At 42.0% G+C, this 25,212-nt stretch overlaps 1 protein-coding gene across 2 annotated transcripts in view; it reads right to left on the reverse strand.

The window, feature by feature from the left end:
* The window catches only part of prkar2aa (protein kinase, cAMP-dependent, regulatory, type II, alpha A), a 318,459-nt gene that overhangs the window by 258,533 nt on the left and 34,714 nt on the right, over positions 1–25,212 (reverse strand). Inside the window, exons 5-9 of one of the 2 annotated variants that reach the window (XM_072581836.1) lie at positions 23,296–23,413; positions 20,170–20,242; positions 14,152–14,261; positions 12,108–12,232; positions 4,710–9,079 (exon numbers count right to left, since the gene is read on the reverse strand). In XM_072581836.1, the coding sequence (XP_072437937.1) occupies positions 9,017–9,079; positions 12,108–12,232; positions 14,152–14,261; positions 20,170–20,242; positions 23,296–23,413 (489 nt within the window). In that variant the 3' untranslated portion in view covers positions 4,710–9,016. Of the gene's footprint in view, positions 1–4,709; positions 9,080–12,107; positions 12,233–14,151; positions 14,262–20,169; positions 20,243–23,295; positions 23,414–25,212 lie in introns of those variants that run through there. The other variant, XM_072581837.1, reaches the window with a different exon arrangement.

Genomic DNA, 25,212 nt, shown 5'->3' on the forward strand with positions numbered 1-25,212 from the left:
GTGATTACAAGGAAATTTGCAAACAAATTCAGTCCAGAAGAATGTTTTGGAACTATAAGCTGTTGATGGTGAACATAAATGGACTGCAACAGTTGGGAACATTTGCAACTCAAAGCGGGGCTTGTACCCATCAATAAAGAAAAACATTTCAAGAGATAAAAGAAAAGAGTTGGTGTCCTTGCCTAGAAATTCAGAGGGCCTAAGCTAACCTTCTGGTGACCTGGGTGCAGATCTCGTTGAGGCTGACATTGGGAATTTGAATTCAATAAAAAAAATCTGGAATTAAACGCCAACTTAGTGGAAACCAAGTAACCACAGTCATTTGTCATAAAACCTATCTGGTTCACTAATATCTTTTCGAGAGGGAAATCTGTTGTCCTTCCATGGTCTGGCCCACATGTGGCTCTAGATTTGCAGCAGTACAGTTGATTCTTAACTGCGATGGGCAATCAATGCTGGCCTAGCCAGTACCAGCCACACAGCCAATGGACAATTTTTTAAAAAAAACCGACTGACCATCAAGCTTCACCCAATTAGTGCCTTTTTGCTGAAGACAAATCATAACTAGCGTTAGAAACCTCTCAGAGGAAACAAAACCTTGTTCAAGTTGCAAATGTTGTCTCTTTCCAGCTACGTTCATCAACAGCTTGTACTTCTGCAACATTCTTAGTGTAATCAACTGTCCCAAGACACTTTGTTGGAACTATTATCACAAAATATGAAACCAAACCACATCAGAACACATTCTAGCAGATGAACAAAATCTTCATCAAAGGGATGTGTCTTGAAAGCGAGATAGGGAAATTAAGTGTTTGAAGGAGGAAATTTCATGACTTGGGTGGCTGAAAGCTAGTCCACCAGTGGTGAATTAGTTAAATTCAGAGATGTTCAAAAGATCAGGTTTGAAGGATAGAAAACTAGGTGGTTCAAACATAAGTCCAGTTGGAAATAGTACCCTAATCATTTCCCCTTTGAATCTCAAGAAATGATGGGTCTATCTTTAGGATGTTGTTGCAAGTGAAAACCTTGCAGCAAAATCATATTAACATTTAAAACAATTCTATTTTAAAAAATCTTTGCCTGTTTCTATTTACCTGTTATGAGTGAGGATGAAGGAGCCCCTCTCTCTCTTTCTAACCCCAGTACTCAAAACAGAATTTAAAAGCTTCACCTAGTTATGAATAATTTTGGATAGTTTTTTAAAAAATCTTGTGAAGACTGTGGAACATAACTGTATACAGCTTATAGTTTAGTGAGAGGCTGCTTCATTAAAACCAAAACAAAGTTGATTATCAAGTGAGGTCCCTGACTGGCTCCTAACTTATCCAGTAATAACATCTATGGAATCGTAATGGGATTCACACATGGATGGGTGTCATTAAGTATAGGCAGTTGTCACTGGGACCTTTGCTGATGTTCTAAGTTCAGAATTTGTTGAGAACTCAGAAGCTTTTCTGGAAAATATTGGCATTAGTTTTTCCACAACTGCCTCCGGACTCTCCAAAAGGCAGGGAACGAGTTCAGTAGCTTCACATTCTCAGCAGGATGGATGTCAACCAAACTAAAAACAAAACCATAAACCTAGGCATGTGATTTCCAGTAAACAGATCCAAACAATTTGCTTAGGTCACATGAATGCCAAGAAGTCCCTATGTCCTTTTTGTGACCCCTGCAAAACAAAGTAGTCCAGGTACCACTTCCACACTCCAAATAAACCACCACCCACAATCCTTTGAACATGATGCCTCAAAGTGAACAATGAAGTGTCTTAAGATTTATCATAAAATTACTGGATGTGGGAAGAAAGGTTATTTGACTGACGGTCAAGTATCATCCCCTTGACAAAAGAGAAATTTTGCTGCTTTACAATTGGTCCAGGGAGGCAGGTGGCATGAGGATAGACTTGCTTGGCAGCTAAAGAGTAGATTGGAGGCAGACAGTCATGAGTTGGTCCAGCAATATGTCCAGTTGGAGTTGGCAACCCTTTCGGAGGTGCAGCTCTCTCTCCCCTCATTTCCAATGAGGAAGGAGCCAGGCCAAGAAATATATTGGGGAAAATCAAGACCAAAGAAGGCATAGTTTTGAAATAAAATATTTGCATGAAAAAAAAATCATTTTCTTTCCAAAAACAAATTAATTCCATTTTACACTCAATAGTCTTGGTCTGACAAACTTTGCTTCAAAGAGTCAGAGGTCAACAAGAGCACAAAACAGGCCATGAGGACTCCAATATGTCATCAATACCTCAACAACTGCATTTAATACAGCACCTGAGAAGCACTAAACTACATCAATGAACTTCACAAATATATTTTTGACTCAGATGCAGAAGGGAAATTATGAAAGGTGATTCATAACTTGCTTAGAATACGGTTAGAAACATTTTAAAAATGATGTTTTGGATGGGAATAACAAATCTTAGGGGTTATGCAACTGAAGCTCCTAATGTCAATACAGCCATGTGTAAACTTGAGGAGCTCAGATTTCACTGAGAATTGTCGAGTTGAGGGAATTTACAGAGATAAGGAGGAGTGAAATCATGGAGGTATTTGAAAACAAGGAAGAGACCTCTGAAACAGATAATTATCAGACGAGAACAGAAAGCTGCATGTACAGTTGTTTAAGTATCACCATTGGCTGTCAACTAGTGTTTGTAGCACTCCCTCTTTCATATTCCGCGGGTGGCATGAAATCTCTTACAACTCTTATGCATGTATCTATGGACAGGTGTCTGGGCACATTAGATTTTGTTCTCAAAGCAACACTATGTAATACTGAGAACTGTTGGCAAAAATTAATTCTTAGATAACACTTTTGCTTTATTCTTTTACTGGATGTACGCATTTATTGCTTATCTCTAATTGTCCTTGGTGGTAGAAAGCCACACCTGGTACCGCTGCAGTCCATGCAGTGTGGGAATATCTATTCTCCTGACAAGGAGGATGTTGCAGGATTTTAATGCAGGGACAGTCAAGGACCACTGACATCTTTCAAAATACCATGCCACTTAGAGGGGAGTTTGCAAGAGGTGGCATTCCCATGCAACTATTAATATTTCTCAGTAGCAGAAGCCATTGGAAGGCATCAGATGAGCTGGATTTAGAAATATTTTTACTTGTTTCTGAAATACCCAATTTAGAAGAAAATATACTATTGCCTTATGAGTTTTCTGCCTTGCATGTACATAATATTGACTGGAATTAGCCCTCTTGGTCTCTCCATACTGCCTTAGCCCTCTATTCTAAGACTGCTGGTATTTGTGGTGTCAGGGAGGGGAATGGAAGGGAAAGGGCTGTATCATTCTGCCTTAGTTTAGTATTGGATGGCTACTTCTGTCAGTGAAAACTTCGATTTTATTTCAAGTCATTACCAGATAAAAGCTAACAAAACAGTGCAGAGCCAGGTGGATAAATAACGAGAGGGTTGCCACTGTTTTGAAGGAAAGCTGTATAGGTCATGGAGTCATCGAATCATACAGCATAGAAACAGACCCTTTGGTCCAATTTGTCCATGCTGACCAGACAATCTAAGCTGACCTAGTCCCATTTGCCAGCATTTGGCCCAAATCCCTCTAAACCCTTCCTATTCATATACCCATCCAAATGCCTTTTAAATGCTGCAATTGTACCAGCCTCCACCAATTCCTCTGGCAGCTCATTCCATACATACATCACCGCCTGCGTGAAAAAAGGGTACCCCTCAAGTCCTTTTAAAATCATTCCCCATAAACCTATGCCCGGTGATTTTGAAATGCCCCATCCCAGGAAAAAGACCTTCACTATTCACCCTATCCACACCCCTCATGATTTTATAAACCTCTATAATGTCACCTCTCCACCTCCGACACTCCACATAAAATAGCACCAACATATTCAGCCTCTCCTTACCCTCCATTCCCAGCAACATCCTTGAACATCTTTCTGCACTCTCTCAACTTGAACAACATCCTTCCTGTGGAGGGGTAACCAGAATCTAAGCAGTATTCCATAAATAGCCTCACCAATGTCCTGTACAGGTGCAACACATCATCCCAATTTTCTGACTGAAGAAGGCAAGTGTGCCAAAGGCCTTCTTCACTATCCTGTCTTCCCAGAACTCCACTTTCAAGAAACAGTGCACCTGCAATCCTAAACATCCTTGTTTGGCAACACTCCCCAGAGCCTAACCATTAAGTGTATAAACCCTGCCCTGGTTTGCCTTTTCAAAATGTAGCATTTAACAGTTATCTAAATTAAACTCCATCTGCCACTCCTCAGCCCACTGGCCGATCTGATCAAGGTCTTGTTGTACGCTGAGATAACCTAATGCACTGTCCACTACAACACAAATTCTGGTGTTGTCTGCAAACGTACTAACAATACTTCCTATATTCACACCTAAATCATTTATTTTGACTTATTTATGAAATATTTAACCTAGAAAAAAATATATAGCCTTGTCTTTAATGAGTTTTTTGCCTTAGACATACCTAATATTGATGAGAATTAGCACTCTTGATTTCTCTACACGGTCTTCTCCCTCTTTTCCAAGACAGCTGATATTTGTGGTGTCAGGGAGCATTTATATCAATTACTTACATTAAACATTGGCATATCTCTGGTACTTGTGGGATCTTACCAAATTTTCACTAATGCAGGCGGTCCAGAAGCACATATCCACTGGGGAAAGATTATGATATCCTTTCAAACAAACAAATTGAAACACCTCCATTGTTAGAGTTTCTGCAATTTATTTTGAAGATTTTAAAACCTGACAATAGCTATTCAAAAGACAGATTAGATGCTTTGAAACCAGGTTTATTTGAGTGTAAAGAAAATTCAACAGATAAAAGATTTATTCATTCACTATTGATAATATTGATTTTATCAACAAAGTAATCCAGTAAACCTGCACTTACTTTTAAAACAGAGAATTCCAGAAAGACCTTCGGATCACATTGGTTACTTGTGTTACAACAGACGAGTAAAAATAATAATAATGTAACTTCTCACAAAGATTCAATCACAAAACATTAAAAATGGTAAACCTTGAGCCACAGCTCCACAAAACAAAATTATTAATAGGTAGTAAGTCAGGTAAAAGTAACTGCATTCACACATCACCTTTCACAACCCACTGACATTCCAAATACTTTTGAAGTGTGGTCAATGTTGTAATGCAAATCAAGTTCTCTAAACAGCAGGAGACACACGACCAAATGATCCATTTTAATGATGGCTGTTCTGGGATAACTATGGACCAGGACACTAGATAGAACTCGCAAACACTTATTCAAAAAAGTGCCACTGGAATCTTGGTGTACTCCTGAGAATGCAGATAGGGGTTCAGTTTATGCCATGCCTGAATGATGACCCTTTAAGAGTGCAGCACTCCAGAGTACGGAGACTCCCGCCGGAGAAGCAATCTCGTCCTCCCATGCTAGTACTGGGTGCTGTTTAGTAAAACACCTAAGTGGACCATTTACACAAGCTGCAGTCTGCTAGAAAGCTTAACCAACTGTAAAACAGTTCTACATACATTTCACACATGGATGATTCCATGTGTTCATCAACGTTACCTCCTGGTGGATGGACACAGCTTTGAAATTCACCAGTTAAACTGGAAACCACTTTCAGGCAAGTGGCAGTAGCTAGCTCGTCAAATATATGTCTCTGGGTGGAGGTCCACTAGTCACAGATTGTGCTGGGAGGTGAATGTGCAAAACTCCAGAATAAGGGGAAGAGATGGTGGCCAGACAATTCCGTCCTCTGCAAAGAAGAGAGTAACACCACCACATTCATCAGATGGCTGTTAACAGCTAGAAATCTGCACATGAGATTAGAGGCAATTTTGAGGTATTGTTAGCAAGATCCAACAGGTAGTATCAAACAAAGAATTCCTACAGTTGCTGAGTTGCTTGCATTGACAAGTGCATTTTTTTCCTTTGAAAACAGAAATTGCAAATATTCACACGTGGTTTTACAGGAATGGACCTTTCCATGGCCATAGCTAATTCATGGAAACGAATTTAATATTTGGTTTCCATTAAAACGAATGGAGAGAAACAGAGAAGCTGATCTCCAAACGTCACTGAAAAACCTGGGAATCCCACTGATTGAAGTTGGGTTTCTTTAATCAGCGGCCCAGCTAATCCAAAGATGGTTTCATTTTTCTTTCCTCGTTTCTTCCAATCATTCGAGTCAGCCTCTAATATTAATAGCTTCAAGCTAATTATCACAATTTGTTCTCAACAATGAGAACCTATACTCATTTATTATGTCAGCTCTAATCCAGAAATGTTGTTTTCATTTAAGCAAAGCATAGAACATTTATAATTGTAAAGTACTTAAGGCAGAAGGCACAGATTTAATAACTGCAATCATTTCATAAATATTGCATTCAAGAGTCATGGCTTCAAATGGTTTCATTAGTTCATTTGAATAAAGTGAATGAAATCTTGGAGCAGACAGCATTGAGCCATGTGCTACAGGGCCCGTAATTCTCAAAAGGACTGCAGCACTGGATTTTGAAACATAAAACATTCAGGATTCAGCAGATCAAGTAACAGCAACCCTGCAGTAAAACATGCCAAGCTTCATCAGAAAGACACAATATTGCTGAATTAAGGCCAGAACAGAGTCTGTAAACCTATATCTCACATCCAGTTCAAGCTTCTTCCTTATAGCCCTACTCAGCCCCACCTCTCCATTCTGATAAATGGCAATGAGGATTTAAACACAGAGGCAATAACTAGCCACAAGATGGCCCAGTTTCTAAATGCACTACATGATGGATAGTTGGCACACTCGGAAGGTTTCATATCTGACCTCTGGTCAACACCCAATTTTACAGGTCCCAAGACTTCTAGAAGAGGAACAAGTTACATCAAAGCTCCTCAGAGTTTTTGTTGACGGGTGTGGCAGATGACAAGCCGAGGCTTTAGCTCTCAATCAGCGTGCAGTAACCACTATCGAAAAATGTTAGAATCCATAGAATCCTGACAGTGTGGAAGTAGTCCATACCAACCCTTCGAAGAGTAACCCACCTAGACCCATTCCCCGAACTTGTATTTACCCCTGACTAATGCACCTAATCTAAACATCCCTGAACACAATGTGCAATTTAGCATGGCCAATGCACTTAGCCCACACATCCTTGAATTGTGGGAGGAAACTGGAACACCCGAAGGAAACCCACGCAGACACAAGGAGAACATGTAAACTTCACACAGGTAGTCACCAGACGTTGGAATCAAACCCAGCTCCCTGGTACTGTGAAGCAGCAGTGCTAACCACAGAGCCACTGTGCCACCCTCATGGATGTATATGGACACTGGACGAGCAGAGAATCAACTACAGAACGGTTTCACTCGTTATTAGGATGGTATAGGTTGATCAATTGCTTCAGAGTTGCCACCATGGAACTGCCAATTCCCATTTATTGAAGCCATTACACAGTTTGTCTCCAGAAGGTGAAGAGTGCAGCATCAGTGCTTTGGATCAAAGTTTGGTGAAACCTTCAAAAACACTACTATCAATGGAAGCCATATTCCAAGTTATTTGTGGCACCTCAATTCCACCATCTGCCAAATTTTCCATCCCAGTTTACCACCATTCCTAGCCTTGTTCTGTGCATGGCGTAATCCCTGATTAAAGATGGCAGGTATGAGGACTATGGTGTTTTGACACAGGTGTTCAAGCTGAACAACACTGGTTGATAAGTGCTGGTTTTTCTCTCTGGCCCAACGACACAATTAAAATTGAAACAATAGCTCTCGGTTTTCCCCAGCTGTTCTTAATCTAAACATAAATTCCAGGAAATTCTCTTGACAGTCAAAGCTCCAATTTTCTGTAATGCCAGATGGACCCAGCCTCAAAATATTAAATCAAGATTCAAGGACCTTAATGTTGAGGGCAAGTATTAAACAAGGTGGATAAAATCAACAGGAAATTATAAGCACTTCCATTACTTAAAATGATAATGGTTCTCGAACTGTGGTGAGATGGTCAGTCTGAATCCACTGCTGCAACAGCAAGATTGTTCCTGACATTCCAGGCAGTAGATCCAGAAACTAAAATGTAGAAATGCAGGTTCTAATAAGATTTAATTCACAGCATAGCCAGATAAGGTTAGGTCTGATCAGATATTCGAAGATTAGAGGGCTGTTTGGAACAGCCATCAAAAGACACACGATAAAGATAATTGAAGCTCGTAAACTTTGTTACGAACATCAATGCTCTCATTTTTCTAGTCTGCTAAGAATGAAACACATCTCTCAACCCTAAAATGCAACTTTCCTTCTTTTTGACTGGCAAGGTCAGCAGTTGTTGCCAAGTTCTGATTGCCCTTGAAAAATGGTGTTGAGCAATCTTCTTTAACCACTGCAGTCCCAGTGGCATTGCACAGCATTCCATCAAGTCTGTATCTTTAATTTGTCCTTGCTGTCAAAATCCACATTCTATCAACTGCCTCGAAATCAAATATTAGCTGTGCCAAAGGAAACCCAAATCAAACCCACCCAAATTAATTTGTCTCATCCCTAAAAGGTTACACCAAGAATAAGGGTTTAACCGTTGAAGGATCACACCCCAGATAATAAAACTCTCTTCTCCCTCAGTTACTGCAATAGTTTAGCATTTTTCTGGTTAATTGCACAGTTATGTGCCCTAGGAAGGGCTTAACAATAACATCAGTGCAAGGACAGCTGTGAGCTCGTGAGACCATAACCACAAAAAGCCACTTTTTCATTAAGTCGAAGCAGTTAATTCATAATTGCCTTCTCCCTGTGCATATCGTATTACTTATAAATTATGGCTCAAAACCGAATTTCAGGGTTTTACATAGAACCCACAGTCATTAGCTGAACATAGTTAAGGCAGGTGTAAATATAATTTTTCATAAAATGACAATGATAAATTTTCAATGCAGCAACTATTAGATAATGAAATCCCATCCCTGATTCAGCTTGTTGAAAACAGTCACGGTCATCTGGTAAGCTATTTCAGATTTCCAGCACTAATCAGCTTATGATCCCCTCTCACACACCAGGTAGAAGCCAATCCAGAAACTTCATGGCAACCTCAAAGCCAAGGAAACAGGCCTGAAAAAGAAATATAAAATGGGGACATGAGTTAAAAAAAAGGGTCAAAAATTTATACTCCCAGAAATTTGGTCAAGTTTGATCAAGACCAAATGATTCTTAAGAACCCAAACTCCTTTAGAATTGTATCGAAAAATCTATCACAGTTCTTGTGTCTATTAATGCATTTCTCTATTTGTTGGCTTTCTGGAATATTATTTCAATTGCTTCACATTGCAGAGAACACAGTTTATACATCGAGAGCACTGAGGGACTGTGGGAGAGGCAGTGGTAATATCACTAGATTGCAATCCAGAAACTGGGGTTAATGCTCTGGGGATGTAATTCACAATATCTGGTGCAATTTAAATTCAATAATAAATAAATCTGGAATATGAAGCTAGTCTCAGGTATAGTGATTGAGAAACTATCATTGACTCGATAAAAATCCACTAATGTCCTTTCGGGAAAGAAATCTTCTTTCCTTATCTGACTGATCTGTATGACACCACACCAACAGCAATATGCTTATTTTTAAATTGCTCATTCAAATGCCGAGCAAGCCACTTAGTTCAAGGGGAAATTAGGGATGGGCAACAAATGTTGACCTTGCCTGGGATATCCACATCCATGAAAGAGTGAAGAAAAAGTATTGTCATCTCCTCATTGGTTACCTTTGCACTCAACAATTTTGGGGAAAACTTTTTATGAATAGGATCATAAGAACCGGAAGTGGTCATTAATTTTCTCACACCTGTTCTGTCATATAATTGCATCATAGCTGGCTAAGACCTCAACTCCATTTATGTGCTGTAGTTCTGTAAAAAGTCAATATTCCTACCCACAAAAACCTGGCAATCCTGGCTGCGGAACGCTAGCTGACCCCAAGCACCACCATCGTTTTTTAAAAACAGAGAATTGTTCCAAATTTTGAGCTGTATGTAAGATAAAGTGCTTTTGGATTTCCCTTCTGAAAGGCCTGGGATTAGTTTTGAGATTGGTTGAAATGCTGTGATAAAGAGCATGCATGTGTGAAGACAAACCTGACATCATTGTAAGGCAATAGAGAGCAGCAGTCTCAAAGACAATGCTGCCTGAATTTGAGAGAGTGATGGTGGTAGGATCATGAGTTCTTTGAAGGGCAGCTGCAACACTGAAACCTGAACAGCGGCAACGTCCAAGCAACTGTCCTAAATGGCTCGGAACCCGGACAATGTGGCAGCAAGAGGGAGGCAGCATGTGGAGAGGAAATAGGTGCAGCAACCTTGGCACCTGGGATAGTTTCTTGGCTCCAGGAAAGGCACCTCCCTTGGCAGTATGAAGACCCACTCTGCAGAAGCAGGGAAGCTCTACTTGATCACATGTAGACACATCATAGCATGGTGACATTAGTGACACAGGTGCCCTTGCACAGGGGCCATTTTGATATCACAGTAATCTCATCACTTAAGATCATATCCTTTTCAAAGAATAATAATTATTTTTAATGATGATCCTAGCTGAAAGTAATAATACTGGACAAATCAGATCTGACTGAGCCATGGTTACTGGGCCAAAGGTTTCAATTTTCTGTTCTGTTTACCATGGTGGTCACAGGCTGAACACATTCACAAGAGGCTTACAATGTACTTTTAACAAAAGACACAGAAATACATCAAATTAGACAAAAAAATACATATTGCTGGAAACATGATTTATTGAAAACTGTTTCATTAGAAATACCGAAGAAAGATTTGACCGTTCTTACTTAAATTCAACATGAGATACTATAATGTCAGTAAAGGGTCACCTCCACCTCCATGCTAAAGCTCCTGACTCAATTAGCATGCTTCCTTTTGGGAATGTTCTGGGCATTTACTCAATGCCAACTCTCTTTAATTAAATGTCCCTTCTTGAGACTTTGAAGTGAGCTGTTCACTCAGCTGAACATGGACTCCTTCAATTTGCATCTTCACCAACCATATACGACATCTTCACAGTATTGTGCTTCTGAGGTTTATTCCTATACAACTCAGGACTCCTTGTCTACTCTGTTTTGAAGGCTGCAAAACTAACGGAACCTTTACAGTTATATACCTTTTTTCTCTGAATATACCAGAGTGTGGGTCCCTTTCTCTCCCTGGATTGTAAAACTCAAGTCAGCAAACACATTTGTTGCCATTTTGCTAAGATCGATGATTTCTTGGAAATGCTATCTTCAACTCACTGTGCAAAATTACTTTGACATTTTTCTTTAAAAAAGAAAGGTCAGAACTACATAGAACTGAAAACCAAGATCCATTTTACCTCCACCTTAGAATCTGGGCTTCATGATATCAGTTATAAGATGAGCCTTTGTTGCAGTACATAATGTAAGCCTTCAAATCAGGTGCTTTCAGATCTGGGTTCACTGGCTCTTGATGGCATGACTGTCTCCCTGACTGCACGTCCTTCAAAACTCAAAAGTGACCAGACTCAACATTTACCGAAGGCACAGATCAGCTCAAGAACTGACAAACTTCCAAGACGGAGGATTAATCTAGTGTCCAAGTATTTTGTAGGGCCATGAGCAGAGCCATTTAATCAAATAAACCAAAAAAAACACAACAGATTTTCCCCACTCTTCACTTCCTGGTTGAATATGACCACTTCACCCAAACGGTCATATTTCAGCCAGGAGCCTTGATGGTGACTATGAAGTTTTTTCCCCCTGTTGGGAGCGGAGGGAATTTTAAAAAAAAAGAGTAATACAAGTTCAACTGACAAGCAGATGAGGATTTTGAGAACAGAAATAATCTCACCCAGTACTGCAGGTACCAACGCAGAACCAATGACCTGGGATAATCTTGTCTGGAATGTACACTAATGAACTGTAACCAATTAAATATCCATAAAATGATTCCTAAGCTTTTAACAACCAGAACACAATTCAACACTTGCAAACACTGTTGTAAAAGCTGTTAAGCAGGAAATATATTCCCCAGTGCTTATGCTGCACACTTCCTTTCATAGCTCTACCACAGAGAACCATGTTAACTCAGTTGAAACGATCATGACTACTAACACTTACCGCATTGGCAGGGAAAGCTCGAATCATGACAGCATTGAAGCCTTTGTAGAGTGAACCAATACCTTCCTCCTTGATCAGTTCCCGAAGAACATCTCGGAACCCATTAGGATACTTTCCTTCAGGAGCTAAGAGTTAAGGGATGTAAGAAAATTGATTATTTGTTGGAATTACATTGATCTGTTTCCTTGCTCTGAATGCATTTCCTCCAACTGATTTATAATACCATAAGATGTAGGGGCAGAAGTGAGCCATTTGAACCATCAAGTCTACTCCACTATTCGATTAATCATGGCTGAGCTGATAATCCTCAACTCCCACTTTTCTGCCTTTGCCCATATCCCTTGATTCCCTTTCTGGATAATAAATCTCTCTATCTCAGCCTTAAATAGGCTTAACAACTGAGCATCTACCACACCATGTGGTAAATAATTCCACAGATTCACTGCTACAGAAAAGAAATTCCCCCTCATCTGGGTCTTAAATAGGCAACTTCTTATTCTAAGATTATGCCCTTTGGTCTTAGACTTTCCCAAGGGGAAACAACCTATTCCTACTTGTCAAGTTTCCTAAGAATTTAAATGTTTCAATAAAGTTGCCTCTTATTCTTCTAGATTCCCAAAGTACAGGCCCAACGGACTTGAGTTCTCCTCATAAGACAGTCCCCCCAATTCACAAGTGGACCTTCTCTGGGTTGTCTCCAATAACCCCCCCCCCCCCCATTTATCTCTCCACCCCTGAAGGTCCCAGCCTCATTTCCGATAAAGGGGTTTTGCCTGAAATGTCGATGCTCCTACTCCTTGGATGCTGCCTGACCTGCTGTGCTTTTCTAGCACCACATTCTCAACTCTAATCTCCAGCATCTGCAGTCCTTACTTTTGCCCCATCTCCAGTAACAGCACATCTTTCCTCAGGTAAGAGGCCCAAAACAGTTCACTGTATACTGAGGCCTGCCTATTGCCTTGTATAGTTTTGGCAAACACATCCTATTTTTATATTCCATTCCCTTTGAAAACAAAGGTCAACATTCCATTTGAGTTCCTGATTGCCTGCTGAACTTGGATGCTAGGTTTTTGGGATACATGCACAAGGATCTCCAAAATCCTTTTGCATTGCAGCTTTCTGCACTCTTTCCTCATTTAAATAATCTTCAGTCAATTCAGCTTACATTTGTGTTCTTGCTTCACACAAGTTTTCCAGCACCTTACCTCAACTCACCCTTTCAACATATGCTTCTCATCCATGCTGGACACCACCAAACAGTACAAAAGCACCTAATGACTTTTTTTATTTCTCATATTTAGTCCAACCTGAAAATCATGCACAGTTTAAAAGGTTTCAACAAGGCTCCCTGCAATGGGTCATTTCATTTGTTTGAATCTAGACAATAACTGGTATGATGCAACCACATTGCTAACTGCAATTCTGTCCTGAGTTCACAAACACACGTGGACAGATTTCAATAGACATCACTGCATTAATGACGAGGAGCGGGACCCATGGTTATTTATCATGCCAGCCCTAGCCTAAAACACTCGAGGTAAATATTGCCAACCTGGTCAGAGATAAGCATGGTCATAGCACAACAAACTACAGAATCTGGTCCGTATGCTTAGTGCTTCTGTAGACTGCAGTTCGAGACACCAGACCAGATCGCACACCCAAACCAAGTTATAAACCCATAAGACACAGCAGAAGTAGCCCATTCGCCCCAGCAAGACAGCTCCACCCTTCAATGAGACCCTCACTGTCACTTTCTTGCCTTTTCCCTCTCACTTTGATTCCCTTCATGATTAAAAATCTCAGTCTCTTCCTCAATGGGAAACAATCTTTCTGCATCTACCCTGTCAGGTGTCCCAATAATTTTCTATGATTCAATATGGTCACCTCTCAGTGCTTTTAAGTTCCAATGAGTGCAGTCCCGATCTCGTCAACCTCTCCTCATAGTCAGTCCCTCCATACCCCCTCTATCAGCCAAATGAACCTTCTCTAGACTACCTCTAGTCATTGGAGAGACCCGAAAGGACTTTCAGAAGAATCAACTAACCTGTTTGGAATCTGGATTTCAGCACATCTGGAGGAATTGCAACTGCCCAGTTGAAGATTCCAGCCATTCCACCAGCAAACAGGATTCGGGGTACACTCAGATCAGCAACACTGCAACAAAGTGGGGGGAGAAAAGCCATTTATGGAACTAAATTCCTGAAATATTTTGCTGCCTCAGCTCTATTGCCAATTCTTATACTTTGGTGTCATCAACTGTTCAAGGGATATCGCTCTTGCCACAAGATTCTAGATTCAAGTCCAGCTCATGGACTTGAGCCCAAAAGTCAAGGCTGACACTCAGGTCCAGAATTCAGTGAGTGTTACACTGCTGGAAAGACCATCAAGCTAAACCAAAGTCCCATATCCCATCCCAGTGAACGGAGAGGAGGGGGAAATTATTTCTGTTGGCCCAGGCATGACATCCCTCAAATCAGCACCGTGAAAATAAATTATCTGGTCATTAGTAGGTTTTCTTTTGTGTAAGCATGTTTTACATAATTTGCCTGCTGAATTACAACCATAGTTGCAATTTAAAGTACTTCATTGCCTGTAAAAAACACTAAAATATCTGTGGTCCTTCAAACATGCTGCATAGAGGCAATACACAGGAGGGAAATGGCCACCGGGTCACAGGCTTCTGTTTATTTTAATCCATAACCATAACATGGGTCCAAGAGCCTCTCTGTCCTGGATGATTTTAATCATTTGTTGCTAAATATCTGACAGCAGTATATGTGGGTCACCTTTGACTCTCTTTCAAGGAGTACAATTAAAACCCCATGACTGTCAACACAAAAATTGCCAAAACAAACTCCTTCATGATTAAAAAATCTGTCTATCGCTGTCTCTTCCACAATGGGAAACAATCTTTCTTTATCTTGTCAAGTACAGGAGAGGGTCTCCTTTAATTTATCTCTTTTTTTCTGCATTTTAGAAAAGGAAGAGAAAAAAGCTTAATATTGCACTTTTTCCAAAAGTGAAAATGAGGACCTTGAGAATTATTATTAAATAAGAAATGGTTCTGGATAGACCTATGATAAAGTCAACAAATCCCAGAATTTGTAACTGCAATTGATTTTAATCTTCCAGACTCCCTAGATCCTATAATAGTGCTCTATGGTTTCAAAGTTAGAAAAGTAATGCCTATATTCAAAGAAGGGAAAGCAAGAAATTAGAAAACTATCAACATGCCAACCCGATAGCAAAAGTGAGATAATCTTTGTGGACCGAAATGAAAAGAAGCATTTCAGAGAACCATAATGTGATTAGGCAGAGTCAATACAGATGTGTGATGAGGAAATAGTTCTTGACCAATCTACTCAAGTGTAACAGCTCGGGTAGATTAAGGGGGGAAAACCTGTGTATATCTAGTATCTGGATTTGCATAAAGAAATGTTCAGTAAATTGCCACACAAGAGGTGTCAGAATTATATCTCATGGGATTGGCACAGATTAAAGAATGTTCAACAGACTGAAAAGAGAAGGATTCATGGATCACTTGCAAGCTGGTGGGCTGTAACGAGCAAAGTGCAGAAAGCATCAGTGCTAAAAGCACAGGTATTACAAATCTGCATTAATAACTTGAGTGGTGAAGAGATCATATGTAACGTATCCAAGTCTGCTGATGATAACAAGTTAAATAGAAAAATAAGTTCCGGGGACACAGAGACTCAAAAGGGAAAGAGACAGGTTATGTGAAGCAAGAACCAGATGCAATGGAAGAAGCAAGAATTTATCTATTTTCTCTTCCAAAGTGGAACATTTTTCAAATGATAAGAAATTGGGAAATGTTGTTCAGAGGGACTTAAGTGTCCTTAATGCATGAATCACTCAGACTCCAGGCAGAGATGCTCACCAAGAGGAAAAAATGATATGCGAGCTTTTCTTCCAAAAGGGACTGAAGGATAAGTTTGCACTTGCACTGAAAACAACAAATGCTGCAGATCACAGCCAATCAGACAGCATCCATAGAGAGACAGCAAGCTAACATTTTGAGTCTACATGACTTTTCATCAGACTGGAATTGTATATGGACTTGGTGGGACTTCAAGGTGGTAAAAACAATGACTGCAGATGCTGGAAACCAGATTCTGGATTAGTGGTGCTGGAAGAGCACAGCAGTTCAGGCAGCTTCCAAGGAGCTTCGAAATCGACGTTTCGGGCAAAAGCCCTTCATCAGGAATAAAGGCAGTGAGCCTGAAGCATGGAGAGATAAGCTAGAGGAGGGTGGGGGTGGGGAGAAAGTAGCATAGAGTACAATGGGTGAGTGGGGGAGGGGATGAAGGTGATAGGTCAGGGAGGAGAGGGTGGAGTGGATAGGTGGAAAAGGAGATAGGCAGGTAGGACAAGTCCGGACAAGTCATGGGGACAGTGCTGAGCTGGAAGTTTGGAACTAGGGTGAGGTGGGGGAAGGGGAAATGAGGAAACTGGTGAAGTCCACATTGATATTCTGGGGTTGAAGTGTTCTGAGGCGGAAGATGAGGCGTTCTTCCTCCAGGCGTCTGGTGGTGAGGGAGCGGCGGTGAAGGAGGCCCAGGACCTCCATGTCCTCGGCAGAGTGGGAGGGGGAGTTGAAATGTTGGGCCACAGAGCGGTGTGGCTGATTGGTGCGGGTGTCCCAGAGATGTTCCCTAAAGTACTCTGCTAGGAGGCGTCCAGTCTCCCCAATGTAGAGGAGACCGCATCGGGAGCAACAGATACAATAAATGATATTAGTGGATATGCCAGTAAAACTTTGATGGATGTGGAAGGCTCCTTTAGGGCCTTGGATAGAGGTGAGGGAGGAGGTGTGGGCGCAGGTTTTACTGTTCCTGCGATGGCAGGGGAAAGTGCCAGGATTGGAGGGTGGGTTGTTTGGGGGTGTGGATCTGACCAGGTAGTCGCGGAGGGAACGGTCTTTGCGGAAGGCGGAAAGGGGTGGGGAGGGAAATATATCCCTGGTGGTGGGGTCTGTTTGGAGGTGGCTGAAATGTCGGCGGATGATTTGGTTTATGCGAAGGTTGGTAGGGTGGAAGGTGAGCACCAGGGATGTTCTGTCCTTGTTACGGTTGAAGGTGTGGGGTCTGAGGGCAGAGGTGCGGGATGTGGACGAGATGCGTTGGAGGGCATCTTTAACCATGTGGGAAGGGAAATTGCGTTCTCTCAAGAAGGAGGCCACCTGGTGTGTTCTGTGGTGGAACTGGTCCTCCTGGGAGCAGATACGGTGGAGGCGGAGGAATTGGGAATACTGGATGGCATTTTTGCAAGAGGTAGGGTGGGAAGAGGTGTAATCCAGGTAGCTGTGGGAGTCGGTGGGTTTGTAAAAGATGTCAGTGTCAAGTCGGTCTTCATTAATGGAGATGGAGAGGTCCAGGAAGGGGAGGGAGGTGTCAGAGATGGTCCAGGTAAATTTAAGGTCAGGGTGGAATGTGTTGGTGAAGTTGATGAATTGCTCAACCTCCTCGCGGGAGCACGAGGTGGCGCCAATGCAGTCATCAATGTAGCGGAGGAAGAGGTGGGTAGTGGTGCCGGTGTAATTATGGAAGATCAACTGCTCTACGTAGCCAACAAAGAGACAGGCATAGCTGGGGCCCATACGTGTGCCCATGGCTACCCCTTTGGTCTGGAGGAAGTGGGAGGATTCAAAGGAGAAATTGTTAAGGGCGAGGACCAGTTCGGCCAAATGAATGAGAGTATTGGTGGAAGGGTACTGTTGGGGATGTCTGGAGAGGAAAAAAACGGAGGGCTTGGAGGCCCTGGACATGGCGGATGGAGGTGTAGAGGGATTGGATATCCATGGTGAAGATGAGGCGTTGGGGGCCGGGGAAACGGAAGTCTTGGAGGAGGTGGAGGGCGTGGGTGGTGTCTTGAACGTATGTGGGGAGTTCCTGGACTAGGGGGGATAGGACAGTGTTGAGGTAGGTAGAGGTGAGTTCAGTGGGGCAGGAGCATGCTGAGACAATGGGTCGGCCAGAGTGGTCAGGCTTGTGGGTCTTGGGAAGGAGATAGAACCGGGCAGTGCGGGGTTCCCGGACTATGAGGTTGGAAGCTGTGGGTGGGAGATCTCCTGAGGTGATGAGGTTCTGTATGGTCTGGGAGATGATGGTTTGGTGATGGGGGGGTGGAGTAATGGTCGAGGGGGCAGTAGGAAGGTGTCCTCGAGTTGGCGTTTGGCTTCAGCGGTGTAGATGTCAGTGCGCCAGACTACCACTGCGCCCCCTTTATCCGCTAGCTTGATGGTGAGGTTGAGATTGGAGCAGAGGGATTGGAGGGCTGTGCGTTGTGAGGGTGAGAGGTTGGAGTGGGTAAACAGGTTGAGGCGGTTAATGTCCCGGCGGCAGTTGGAAATGAAGAGGTCGAGGGCAGGTAATAGGCCAGCGCGGGGTGTCCAGGTGGATGCAGTGTGTTGGAGGTGGGCGAAGGGGTCCTCGGAAGGTGGGTGGGAAGCCTGATTGTGAAAGTAAGCTCGGAGGCGGAGGCGACGGAAGAATTGTTCGACGTCACGGCGTGTATTAAATTCATTGATGCGTGGACGGAGGGGGATGAAGGTGAGTCCTTTGCTGAGGACTGATTGTTCATCCTCAGTACGGGGGAGGTCTTGGGGGGGATGGTGAAAACTCGGCAGGGCTGGGAGCTGGGATCTGGTGTGGGTGAAGAGCTGGGAGTGGGGGTGGAGCCTGTAACTGGAGTGGGTGTGGTGGTGGGGGGAATGGGGGTGGAGTCATGAGCAGGGGTAGTGTTCCCCTCGGGGTTCTGTGGGGTGGGGACTTCAACTTGAGTGCCATTTTGGTCCCCTGACATTGGTAAAGTTAAAGTTACCTTGGAGAGAGTCAAGGAAAGCTTCATAACAATGCTTTCTGAGAGGTGAGGATGGTCTTGTGCAGATAAACAGAGGAGATAGAACAACATTTTCTGAAATTCAGAAGAACACTTGCACAGAAGTACATAACATTTTAAAAGCCTTGATCAGATAAATGGGGAGAATATTTCCCTTAGCTGGGGAATCCAGAACCAGGAATCAGACTCTGAATAAAGGACTGGTCAATTAGCACTGAGTTGACAAGAAACCCCTTTACTAAGAGCACTGTGGCCCTTTGGAATTTTCTACACCAAGGACGTGAGGTGACTCAGTCCAGGTAGAGGATGATAGATTTTTAAATGCTCAGGGAATTAAGACAAAAATGAATAGTGAAGAATGATGGAGTTGAAGTAGAACAGCCATTTCACACATGGAGATGCTGCTGTCGTGATAATGTCAGCAGATTAGCAATCCAGATGCGCAGGCTAATGCCCTTGGGACCGAGGTTCAAATCCCAGCACAGCAACTGACATCATTTCAATTCCAGCAAAGGAATCTGGAATATAAAGCCAGACTCAGTAATGGTGATCTTGAAATCGTCATCAATTACCAGAAAAATCCCATTTGGGTCACCAGGATCCTTCAGTACCACTGGACTGGCGGAGATGTGACTCCAAACCGACTGTAATATGGTTGAATGTTAACTGACCTTAAGTGGCCAAGAAAGTCACACAGTTCAAGCGCAATCAGGAATGGCAGCAAATGCTAACTATGACGGTGATACCCACATCCCACGACACATTTAACAAAAATTAAGCTAACTGAATAGCTTGAAGCAGCCACTTCTGCTCCTATTGCTTATGCTTCAAGACTTCAGGATATCCAAAATGTCATACAAACAAAGGGCTACTTTCTGAAGTGTACTCATCATTCCAACATTGGGAAAGGACAAATGAGACAATACAATAATTGCAGGATACTCTAAACTCCACTGCAATAGACCTGCAGAGATCAGTCACTCCTCATTTGGAGGTGGTTTGGAAATGGACAGGTATTACAATGATTAACGTGCCTCTTCTTTGTCTGTTCTTCAGGAACATTAAGAACATGAATTTTACACACCTGTCTCCACACAAGGACGGACGGAAAGTGAGAATATTCCAAATTGCTTTCCTCAAGGTAGGACTGTTACACACAATTTAATCTGGTTTTCAATGGACACAATATTATGGAAATACTGACCTCCGTCCCTCTGGAGTAAGTGTATGTTTCAGCCATTCATAGGTCATGAAGTACATTCCACTGGCTGGGACATCTAATTAAACAGAAAAAAAAATTATACAGCTCAAGCAGGAGGACAAAGGTTCACCACATTGCAACAATCCTTCATGTTTTTATCTAGCAATTTCCATCTTGTACATCAATATCTGAATTGATAATGTAATCATTCCTTCCAAAAGTCTTCCTTTATGCCTTGCTAAGAGCTAAACATTCCTGCTGTACACCAAGTTTTTCCTTCTTATCTCTTTAGAGTGTTGAAATAAAGATTAGCAGAAGGCTCAGGCTCAGACAGCAATGACCTTAGTCATATTGATAAAGAGAAAAAGATAAGATAATGAAGAGCAGAGAGAGAAGGTGAAGGACTCAGACCACTCTAAAATTATTTATTCTTGAGTCTTTCAAACTGTAAAACTCTTTGGCACCCTTCCTGGATTTATACAGATTAACTGAAATGCTCCAAGCCAAGGACCACTTTGAAAAGCAGGGTGCTGCTCCCTTCAAACTCAAGTACATTCGTCAGTGTACTGCTCCCCAGAGGAAGAAAGAGCACCATCACTGACACAGCACTAAGTTTCTGTTCATCTCTTGGACTTTAGGCGATGGTTAAAACTATAAATTACAGAACAAGTTCATTGAAAAAAATTACAGTGGACACAAAAATAGATACAGAGGTCAAGCGAGAAAACTTGTCAAGTTGCATTTGTGGAGAGAACCAGTTAATCTGTTCCTTTGTTTTTAATGTCCCTTTCCACTGGCTTAAAATGTTGATATTCTATTTGTCTGCCATTCTGATGAAAGGTTATTGAACTGAAACATTCATTGATCCTCTTCATACATACTACCCCATTTATTGAGTTATTCCAGCTTTTCGTGTTTTCACTAAAGCAGATCAAACCTTTAGCTACACTGTGGTGCAATTTTCCCCTAAATCTTTAAGAATGATGCAACTTAAATGCAAGCTTTCATTGGTTCACCGGGTCACATTTACTTGGCCTCAGAAGAACTGCTAGATTGGGAGTACATCTCTCAAACGCTGCTTCCGATACTCTTCAGACTTTCAGACGAGGTAGGAAACCAAATGATATAGTAACCACATCATACAATTATCACTCAGTGAGATTACAAAGGCAATAAAATCTGCACTTCTCAGAATACACCTCCAAGATAACAATCAAGTGACCAGCTTAAATAATAATTATTTAAGTAGCCAACAGGAAAAATGAACAGAAGAACATTTCAAGATCTTCTAGCTCAACCAGGAGCTGAGAGTGTTAAAATCATTCTTAGCCAGACATAAAATCTCATTAAATTCTTCACAGTCATGAACAAAATGGTAGTTAATGGCTTCCTGAATCAATATGGATAGTTTGTCCTGCAGCCTCTCTGTGCTGTTGAATAATCACTGACTTCTGTAATAAACTAAAGCAGAAGAAACAAACCAACTTTAGAGATCATTAAATAAATATTTTATGTTTCTTCGTCATCCACAGAGACACAAAACTAGTCATGTCATATACCATACCATCCTTCATCAAGTTATAACTTGATTCATCCCACCTTGTCTCTATCATTTTTGAACCTTGAATTGCCTTGCACTACAAGCATTTGCAGATTACCAACAGCAAAATCGCTGAAGTGAGGATGGGCACAGATGCACTCTGGCTCGGGGATATCAGCTTCCAAGAGTGCCTCAGTACAGGTCAACCAGAAGATTTAGAACAGAAGGAGAAGGAGGTCATTCAACCCACGGAGTCCACTCTAACATTTCATGAGATTAGACCTGATAATCCTAAACTCCACCTCTGCCTTTCCCCATAACCCTTGATTCCCTTATTGATTAAAATTTGTTATCTCAGCCTAAAATGTACTGAATTAGTCAACAGACCTCTGTGGTTAAGAATTCCACAGATAAACTACTTTTTCAGAGAGAAAATTACTCCTCATCTCTGTTTTAAATAGGTGACCTTTATTTTGAGATTATGCTTGCTCATCCCAGATTCTTTTACAAAGGAAAGTAATCTTTCCATATCTACCCTGTCATATCCGCTAAGAATCTATTTGTTTCAATAATTCAGCTTTCTTTCTTCTATATTCCCAAAAGTACAGGCCCAATCGACTCAACCTCTCCACATAAGACAGTCCCTCATTCCCTAGTGACTCTGGACTTACTCCAATACCAGCATATCTTTCCTTAGGGAAGTTCAAAACTGTTCATAGTATTCTGGCTGAGGTCTGACCTTGTATAGCTTTAGCAAACCCATCCTACTTTTATACTCCATTCTCTTGAAATAGAGGCCAACATTCCATTTGCCTTCCTTACTGCTGAGCTTGGATGCCAGCCTTTTGCGATCCATGCCCAAGGATTCCCAAATCCCACTGTTTTGTAGCTGTCTGCAGTCACTCCCCATTTGAACAAAACCAATGAAGTTGGTTCAGTCATGAAGAGCAAAGGTAGAACAGCAGGACTGCATCAGGTGGTGAAGGAATCAAATAACCTGAGGGGGCAACCTAGATGACTTCCTACACCAACATACTCAACACTCCTCCCAAACAGTTTTGTTATACTTCAAAAGACCAAGGAAGAAATAGGAAAACCTACATCATAGAGTCATAGAGATGTACAGCATGGAAACAGACCCTTCAGTCCAACCCGTCCACGCCGACAAGATATCCCAACCCAATCTAGTCCTACCTACCAGCACCCGGCCCCTATCCCTCCAAACCCTTCCTATTCACATACCCATCCAAATGCCTCTTAAATGTTGCAATTGTACCAGCCTCCACCACATCCTCTGGCAGCTCATTCCATACACGTACCACCCACTGCGTACAAAAGTTGCCCCTTAGGTCTCTTTTATATCTTTCCCCTCTCACTCTAAACCTATGTCCTCTAGTTCTAGACTCCCCCACCCCAGGGAAGAAACCTTGTCTATTTATCCTATCCATGCCTCTCATAATTTTTGTAAACCTCTATCAGGTCGCCCCTCAGCCTCCGACACTCCAGGGAAAACAGCCCCAGCCTGTTCAGCCTCTCCTATAGCTCACTGATATTTATACAGAAAAAGAATCAATGTTCAGTTTGTGTACCTCTCATGAGGGTGAGAACAGTTCCCTTGTAGATGCCCCGAATGCCAGATGCTTTGTAGATCTGTTTTGCACAATCCAAAGGGCCAGCATACTTCTTTTCTCCAGTAGCTGCCTGAATCTGAAAAAAAAATTGGACAACCAGTTATATCGACAAGCTAGTTAAAAAAAGCGAAACATTTAACCCCAAGAAAAACAGACAGCGCGACAGGAGGACCTCAAGGTATTAACTCTCCATATTGAGTTCTTGTAAAAAAAAAGGTGGAGATTAATTGACCAATTATTTGGGTACTTGGTTCATAACATTTCTCAGGCTCCCGACATGACTTGAGATGCTGGACGTTTACTATACTGATCAGATGGCTCCATGCTTGATTGCTGGTCTCTTTCTAACTACCAAAGGATTGACAATTGGCCTCAATGTCATTCAGCTCAAAACAGCAAATCAGAATGCTGACTCCTCTTCCCAGATGTGCAGTTCATATTCATTCAGGTTGGGTGAAAACAAGATCGTATTTGGCTATCTTGCTGCTTCTTCCCTCCCACTCTAAAGTCCAGCAATTATCCCAACCTCACACAACAGACTTAGAAACTTTCTAAAATTTGGAAGGCTGTGGCTATTAGAACATGGAATATTACAGCGCAGTACAGGCCCTTTAGCCCTCAGTGTTATGTCAACCTGTGGAACCAACCTGAAGTCTATCTATCCTACACTATTCCATTTTCATCCATATGTCCATCCAATGATTATTTAAATGCATTTAAAGTTGGCGAGTTTACTACTGTTGCTGACAGTGCGTTCCACACTCCTACTACTACTACTGAGTATCGAAACTACCTCTGATATCTGTCCTGAATTTATCACCCCTCAATTTATAGCAATATCCCCTCATGCTAGCCATCACCATAAGACGAAAAAGACTGACTCTCCACCTAACCCTCTGACTATTTTATTTGTCTCAATTAAGTCACGTCTCAAACTTCTTCTCTCTTATGAAAACAGCCTCAAGTCCCTCAGCCTCTCCTCATCTGACCTTCCCTCCTTACCAGGCAACATCTAGTAAATCTCCTCTGCTTTCAAAGCTCCCACATCCTTCTTATAATGTGGTGACCAGAACTGTACACAATACTCCAAGTTCAGCTGCACCAGAAGTTTATACAGTTGCAGCATGACCTTATGGCTCCAAAACTCAATCCCTCTACCAATAAAAGCTAACACACCATACACCGTCTTAACAACCATATTAACCTGGGTGGCAACTTTCAGGGATCTATGTGCATGGACACAGATCTCCCTGTTCATCTACACGACCAAGAATCTTACCGTTAGCCCAGTACTCTTTATTCCTGTTACTCCTTCTAAAGTGAATCACCTCTCACTTTTCCACATGAAACTCCATTTGCCATCTCTCAGCCCAGCCCTGCAGCTTATCTATGTCCCTCTGTAAACTGCAACATCTTTCAGCATTATCCCCAACTACACCAACCTTGGTGTAATCAGCAAATTTACTAACCCATCCTTCTAAGCCTTCATCTCGGTAATTTACAAAAATGACAAACAGCAGTGGCCCCAAAACAGATCTTTGCTGTACACCACTAGTAACTGGACTCCAGGATGAACATTTCCCATCAACCACCACCCTCTGTCTTCTTTCAGTGAGCCATTTTCTGATCCAAACGACAAAATCACCTTCAATCCCATGCCTCTGTATTTTGTGCAATAACCTCCTGTGGGCAACCTGATCAAAATCCATATGCACCACGTCAACTGCTTTACCCTCATCCACCTGTTTGGTCACCTTCTCAAAAGAGCTCAACAAGATTTTGTGAGGCACGACCTACCCTTCACAAAATTGTGTTGACTATCCCGAATCAACTTATTCCTCTCTAGATTATTATAACCTTTTCCAACATTTTACC

Source organism: Chiloscyllium punctatum, chromosome 12 (genome assembly GCF_047496795.1).
Source record: "Chiloscyllium punctatum isolate Juve2018m chromosome 12, sChiPun1.3, whole genome shotgun sequence".
NCBI classification, from domain to species: Eukaryota; Metazoa; Chordata; class Chondrichthyes; order Orectolobiformes; family Hemiscylliidae; genus Chiloscyllium; species Chiloscyllium punctatum.